This window comes from Haliotis rufescens, unplaced genomic scaffold, assembly GCF_023055435.1.
Source record: "Haliotis rufescens isolate VD_foot unplaced genomic scaffold, xgHalRufe1.0.p SCAF_5, whole genome shotgun sequence".
NCBI lineage: Eukaryota > Metazoa > Mollusca > Gastropoda > Lepetellida > Haliotidae > Haliotis > Haliotis rufescens.
The window spans coordinates 26,418,034-26,425,830 of NW_025964223.1; the positions used below are offsets into that span (position 1 = coordinate 26,418,034).

The 7,797-nt window shown below is 42.0% G+C and overlaps 1 protein-coding gene across 3 annotated transcripts; it reads right to left on the reverse strand.

Moving 5' to 3' along the window:
- Positions 1-3,036: 3,036 nt before the first annotated feature.
- LOC124110711 (caspase-3-like) lies at positions 3,037-6,155 on the reverse strand. 3 transcript variants are annotated; one of them, XM_046470061.2, is made up of 2 exons: positions 6,103-6,155; positions 3,037-4,983 (listed from the first exon to the last, which is right to left on the reverse strand). In XM_046470061.2, the coding sequence occupies exon 2, from the start codon at positions 4,966-4,968 to the stop codon at positions 3,628-3,630; it is 1,341 nt and encodes a 446-aa protein (XP_046326017.2). In that variant the 5' UTR covers positions 4,969-4,983; positions 6,103-6,155; the 3' UTR covers positions 3,037-3,627. The 3 variants fall into 3 exon arrangements, with proteins under 3 accessions (XP_046326017.2, XP_046326024.2, XP_046326034.2); XM_046470068.2 differs by having other exon boundaries at positions 6,090-6,155; XM_046470078.2 differs by lacking the exon at positions 6,103-6,155 and adding an exon at positions 5,813-6,083.
- Positions 6,156-7,797: the final 1,642 nt, after the last annotated feature.

Sequence of the window (7,797 nt, forward strand, 5' to 3'; positions counted from 1 at the left end):
GTAAAAGTTCGTCAGTGACATTGGTGTCGATTGTAGTAAATGTTTCGAAACCGATATTGTTGTTTCTTTTTATTTTATAACAAATTCCAGCCATTTTAGCTATAATAACGGTAACGCTATATTTCAAGGCATTATCATTTGCAGAAGCCCTCGGTCTTTTCAACTGCCCTCCTTCGTCGGGCAGTTAATGGAAGACCTCGGGCTTCTGCAAATGACAATGCCCTGAAAAATAGCGTTACCCTTATAATAAACCCCCTCTGATTGAAACAGCTGGTTTGACGGCCGCATCGCCGCGGAAGCTAATATTCATAGAATAGTATTATTTTCAGTCAAGGTCGGTAGGCATATTTAAATAATTATATCTACAATTACAGGTTACAAAATGCACAGATTCGGTTACTACAATATTCAAAGGATGTGTGGCAATACATTTCGTGCAGAAAAACACGATAGAAATCTACAAAGGTAATGTATTTACGTTTTCGAGACAACAGAGAGCTTGGAATTTTGGCGCTTTTCTATATACGACTGTGACGGAGACATGATCACACCAATGTGTTCTATGACTGTGACATGCTCTCACCAATGTGTTCTGAGACTGTGACATGCTCTCACCAATGTGTTCTATGACTGTGACATGCTCTCACCAATGTGTTCTATGACTGTGACATGCTCTCACCAATGTGTTCTGAGACTGTGACATGCTCTCTGCAATGTGTTCTATGACTGTGACATGCTCTCACCAATGAGTTCTATGACTGTGACATGCTCTCACCAATGTGTACTATGACTGTGACATGCTCTCACCAATGTGTTCTATGACTGTGACATGCTATCACCAATGTGTTCTAAGACGGAGACATGCTCTCACCAATGTGTTCTGAGACTGTGACATGCTCTCACCAATGTGTTCTATGACTGTGACATGCTCTCACCAATGTGTTCTATGACTGTGACATGCTCTCACCAATGTGTTCTATGACTGTGACATGCTCTCACCAATGTGTTCTGAGACTGTGACATGCTCTCACCAATGTGCTCTATGACCGTGACATGCTCTCACCAATGTGTTCTATGACTGTGACATGCTCTCACCAATGTGTTCTATGACTGTGACTTGCTCTCACCAATGTGTTCTATGACTGTGACATGCTATCACCAGTGTGTTCTGAGACGGAGACTTGCTCTCACCAATGTGTTCTATGACTGTGACATGCTCTCACCAATGTGTTCTAAGACTGTGACATGCTCTCACCACTGTGTTCTATGACTGTGATATGCTCTCACCAATGTGTTCTATGACTGTGACATGCTCTCACCAATGTGTTCTGAGACTGTGACATGCTCTCACCAATGTGCTCTATGACCGTGACATGCTCTCACCAATGTGTTCTATGACTGTGACATGCTCTCACCAATGTGTTCTATGACTGTGACTTGCTCTCACCAATGTGTTCTATGACTGTGACATGCTATCACCAGTGTGTTCTGAGACGGAGACTTGCTCTCACCAATGTGTTCTATGACTGTGACATGCTCTCACCAATGTGTTCTAAGACTGTGACATGCTCTCACCACTGTGTTCTATGACTGTGATATGCTCTCACCAATGTGTTCTATGACTGTGGCGTGCTCTCACCAATGTGTTCTGTGACTGTGACATGCTCTCACCAATGTGTTCTATGACTGTGACATGCTCTCACTGTCTTCTGAGACTGTGACATGCTCTCACCAATGTGTTCTATGACTGTGACATGCTCTCACAATGTCTTCTGAGACTGTGACATACTCTCACCAATGTGTTCTGTGAGATGGTAATAGTGAAAACCATAATTTTCTGATGATTTTCAACACGTCCCCTTTGATGGCTGAAACTTTTTTTATATATGTATATAATAATGGCGTGGATCATTGCTCATGCCTGCGGTCTGGTATTCATGGTTTACTACATTATGTACATGCCATCATGATACTGTAACAACTTAATAATGCATACCGAGGGAATAGACAACATGTCCTCCTTCAAGAAGCCATAAGTACAATGATACATGAAGTTGTTACAAACAGAAACTGAACCTGTTACAATTCAGCAGCAGTTGTCCATAAAGTGCCCCCCACAATTCATACATAATATGCAGTAATAGTATCCATGAACCATAGAATAAAGTCCAGGATTTCGCATCCATATGTCAGGTTTTCCTTGAAACTTGAAAGTTTGAGACTGATTCTTTCAGAACCCATGTCGAGGATTGATGTGGCTCTTTACCCAATTGTACATTTCTCAAAATTATTTTCTCCTATGGATTCTATGTCAGTTGATTTATAAGATGAGGTGAGGTGAAATTGGGTTTAACGTCGCGTCCAAGATTATTGCACTTATATAGCGACGTGCATGCACGTGTGTGTGTGTGTGTGTGTGTGTGTGTGTGTGTGTGTGTGTGTGTGTGTGTGTGTGTGTGGCTGCTTGTACTAGTCCGGGCTGATGCCGATTTATAGTACTAGCTCACTTAGATACCATGCCGCAGTTTAACATGAATACCCCACTCAGACACAGTATACCGACTCCGAGCCGACCAGTCCTTGTTTTAGCCCCTTAACGCCGAGCGCCAGACAGGGTAACAACAAGTACCATCTTTTAACGTCTTTTGGTATGGCGCGGCCGGGGATCGAACCCCGATGATTTATAAGAAGGCTTACATGAACAATTATACCAGAATTAGGCAAAACCGGAAAATATATGAGATTATTGGATGAAAGGTCCAAATATTCCACAGCCGTAGTTTATTAATAATGTTAGAACTGTTCCTGACGTTTTTTTTAGCAAATTGGAAGTTTCAGTTTCTTATTGATAGTTTCCTGACGTTTGAACACGTATCTTCACGTATCTCAGTAACTTAAAGATGACGAAAATAATCATCATGTTTCAGATTGGTGAAAACAATATTAGTTAAGAAAGCAAAATTATAATCTTCTCTATGACCTCTATGATCTTGACCAGTGTCCTTCTCCTCAAGTGACATATAATCGTGTCAAATATCCAAGTTATAGCATATTTAATACAACATATTCTGAGGAAAAATAAGAAATATATATATATTTGCATTGTCTAGAACCTCCAAAGCCAAATGCCGATCATTGTGCCGTGAAGAAATTTGAATCTGTTATAGCCATTACGGGGGCGTAGGGGTGGTCGAGTGGTTAAAGTGTTCGCTCGTCACGCCTAAGACCCGGTTCGATCCCTACATGGGGACAATGTGTGAAGCCCATTTCTGCTGTCCCCCGCCGTGATATTTCTGGAATATTCCTAAAAGCGGAATGAAACAATACTCACTCACTATAGCAATTATGATTTATACAAAATGTTTCTGCCGTAGCCGCCATTTTGAAAATCAGATTGGAACCACTTGAACAAATTGAACTTTCATCATTGGCAGGAACCATTATGCCAAGTGTCCACTACCTTGGTCTAATAGTAACAAAGAAGATGTTACAGACGCCGACGCCGATGTTTGAAGGGTTCACCATGATCAGTACCTTGTCCTATTTGAGACATGTAATCATTGCAAGAGCCAAATCAAACCATGGACATACACCAATTCTTGTTTCTTTCTTTCGGTTTTTTTATATTCAAAGTCCAAGAACGAGATCCTTCCTGAGCGTGGTGTGAAAACATGGCATCTGAGATCTTCCCCCCGAAAGATTGAGGTCAGCAACGCGTGCATTCAGCAAGGTGAGACACGTCACAAGACTGAGTTCAGGGTTGGCTCTCGGTATCTCCACGAGATTGGAAATATAGAAAGATCCCCTGTAACTGTCACGATATGACACGTAGCCGTCAACGGTTGACCGGGCGATCAGGAAATCAGCCTCGTTTGGAACAAAGGCCGTGGCATCGTCCTCCATGTCGCCACAACACGAGTCAGTCTCGTGAGGAAGAGATGCTTGTCCATGCTTACCCCGACAGGCCTGGAACAGAAACACCTTGGGCTTGCCCCGAAGTGAAGGACAATTCTCAGCTGTGAACTGTTTGGTAATCTGGTCAACGTTTACATCTAAACCATCTGATGCTTTGATGCTTTTTGACGACCCGTGAGACATCACAACGCAGACAAAACAGCTATAGCGTGAGTGATCCTGTGAAGCCATTGTTTTCAATGTATTTAGAAGAATAGAACCCTCCAAATCTTTTCTAACCGCTACTTTGAAACCAAACTGCTTAAACACTTCTTCCAAACCGACTTCATCTTTTTCAGTGCCATATCTGTAGTCGCTTCCATCTTGAAATGATCTCATACTGATGATGAGACATACACCTTTGGGAATGGCGTCCATCTTGTACACATTATTGGGAATTGTAGACGATTGAGTAGACAGCGACCATGCAGTCATAGGACGAGCTACTGTTTCTATTTGGTCTTGAATATCAAAACCTGTAAATATTTCTACCATTCTTTGTATCAAGCGGTCAATGTTTTGACCAGTTATCGATGAAATCTCCATATGTCCTGACAACCAAGCTTTGTCCGATACCCCCAGGAACTTCGCATCCTGAGTATCTGAAGGCAGGTCGGACTTGTTGCCGATGATAATAGTAACAATGTTCTTGTAGTATAGATCGTTTATCCACAAGTATTCCATTTTTTCCAGGCTTGTGTTAGAATTCACGTCATACAACAGAAAGTAGACGTCAGGCTTGTGTTCAGTTGCCTGCTGGAGTTGTGATGTTTTGGTTCCTCTGCACTCTGTGACATCAAGCATCACAGGGGGATTATACCCCAGACGCAGGCCATAAACAAAGCAGGCACCACGGACACCAAGATGCATGTAAGAGTTGCCTTTGATCAGGTATTTCACAAGTTCTGATTTCCCACTCTCACTTGGTCCCAGCAGACATATCTTTACTTTTGAACGCCCTTTCTTTTCAGATGCCACCTTTAATTGGTGTGCATCAGTGGAAGCACGCGCCATTCCCTAAACAAAGGTCTGAAAAACATATCAATACATCAATACACAGGATGGTACATACTAACGTGTGCTCGAAAAGACACATGTTGCGCTCTAAGAAGAAAACAATATATCGATACAGGGAGCTCGAAGAATTCAGTGTGCACACCACAACACTCACGATTATGTGAACATATCTAAAATAAACATAAATCAGAAAGTCAGCCACATAGGGCTGGACACTCTCTGGTGAGGAGAATTTTACCTCGATCATAAGAGAGTATCGGTCTACTTCACCCTGGACGCTCGCGTATTTATATCTTCCGATGCGTCGGTCAGGGACTTTGAATTGATTTACAACTGACATGATTATAGTTCAGAGAGATTCGCCAAAATGGAAATCAGGGAGTTGAAGGGGTTAGGGCCGGGGTTGAACTATTCTCAGCTATCTTAGCAGCAACAGATACTAGTACGTAGTCTGATATGGACTACAGCTGAATTGGCCATAAACATGACAATCAAGCGCTTCGTCACACACGACTAGCTTTGAGGTGCAGCGGGTAGATTTAAAGCTGGCTGAGAATAAACCGCTGGAAAACCCAATCTGCTAATGACGCCACAGCCTATTAATAGAGGTGACGGCGGTTCTATTAATAGGGTCCATTCTTTCCATACATTCAACAACACACCATCATTTCTTTGAATTAACCAAAAATGTTCCTGAGGTGGAACATCAGATACACATACAGAACTCATTCAGAACACACAAATGTTCATTGACAAGCATAGTCGCCTTTTACGGCAAGCATGGGCTCCTGAGGACCTATTCTTCCCCGGATCTTCACAGGGCATCAACAGATGTACATACCCCGATTCTGCAAGGGGGTGTCACTTTTCCTCTGACTTGTTCTTTTGATAGTTGTATGAAATACGCCCAATGAAAGATACAACCAGTCGCATAAAATAATCTCCGATTGCATGATGGGTAATTAACAGGCAGTAGTCTTCAACAGACATTAATCAACCATTTACATTCTGCTGGTTACAATGGGTTGAACATCAACGATCTGTCCTCACCAACCTAGGCATGTTACGATCTGGTATAATCAAAACTATCGTATGTAATTAACTTCAGTGGATCCTACCTGGGTTACTTACGTAATCAGTCTTTCCAATTTCCTGTCTACCTTAGTTTCGTTTTGTTTGACACCTGCGTGCGCCTGTCCTTAGTCATTTCCGCTCAACACCGGCCCTTATCAGATAGTTTTTAACAATAGGTCACTTATGTCACGATGGAGAACACATAGAATCGGCTTCATACATCTGTGAATTGAACTGGGTTTTCGACTTTAACCACTCAGCTTGTCCGCCGAACCTCGGAGAAGAACGAAAAGAACCATATGGCCATTTTAGAGGATCCGGGCCACATGCAGATCATGGCTGCCACCCAGAAGCATGCACGAGTTACATCCAGAAGTACGAGGCTATTTACCATTTATTCCTGACTTTACAGTATCAGTATTTCACTTATTGATATCACAAAATGTAACTTATGATATTAAATAATTATTGAAGTATTTTTTATGTTTGTTTATTGTTTGACGTCACACTCAGCAATATTCCAGTTACATATGTGAATAGTCGAGTCTGGACCAGACAATCCAGTGATTGACATCATGAGCATCGATCTACGCATGGTTGAGTTGGGTTGAACGACGCGGTTTACGGCATTCCGGTTGTATCACGACGTGTCAGCTTAATGTGGGGGAAAAGCCGGAAGAGATGCAGGTCTCAGACCTTTACCACTTCGGTAAAACCAACCATCACAGGTATGGTGCTGACAAACCTAGGAACATATAAGGGCGGACCAGGATTCGAACCCACAGTCATGTTTCTGGCGTACATAGCGAAGTGTCCCTGAAGTATTTCTGATATCATAAATTCAATTCAGTCTTATTAAAGATTCATTTCTCACAAATCCGAATTTGAGATGTCAAAACATGATTTATGGATATCAAGTTGATTTTTACATATAAAAAAATGCTTGACATGAGTGCCCCTCCCAGATGACATTGTTATAATTTTTTTACATTTGGGGATATCTTTGCTAATTATTTTGATAGACAGTTTCAGTTCATTTCCATACTTCTATGCTGTCCTTTATTTTAAGTAATTTGTTTGTGGGTTGAGTATAGTTAAGGTGTATGGATAAGATTGGCTGCACAAGAAACAGTACTGCATTTACTGTTATCTCATCCAACTGCTTACATCATGTCAACAATTTGAATCATAATTTCAGTAAGCATTGGCCGTTATGGTGTCCTGTGAAGTAATGCAGCATGGAACACAAAAAGTAATGGATGATAATGAGCGCACTGATTCGTGTGTACTGTGACACGATCAACCAGGTCACAAAAACTAGTGGTTGATAATGAGAGCACTGATTCGTGTGTACCGTGACACGATCAACCAGGTCACACAAACTAGTGGTTGATAATGAGAGCACTGATTCGTGTGTACCGTGACACAATCCACCAGGCCACACAAACTAGTGGTTGATAATGAGAGCACTGATTCGTGTGTACCGTGACACAATCCACCAGGCCACACAAACTAGTGGTTGATAATGAGAGCACTGATTCGTGTGTATCAGACACCATCAACCAGGCCACACAAACTAGTGGATGATAATGAGAGCACTGATTCGTGTGTATCGAGACACCATCAACCAGGCCACACAAACTAGTGGATGATAATGAGAGCACTGATTCGTGTGTATCGAGACACCATCAACCAGGCCACACAAACTAGTGGTTGATAATGAGAGCACTGATTCGTGTGTATCGAGACACC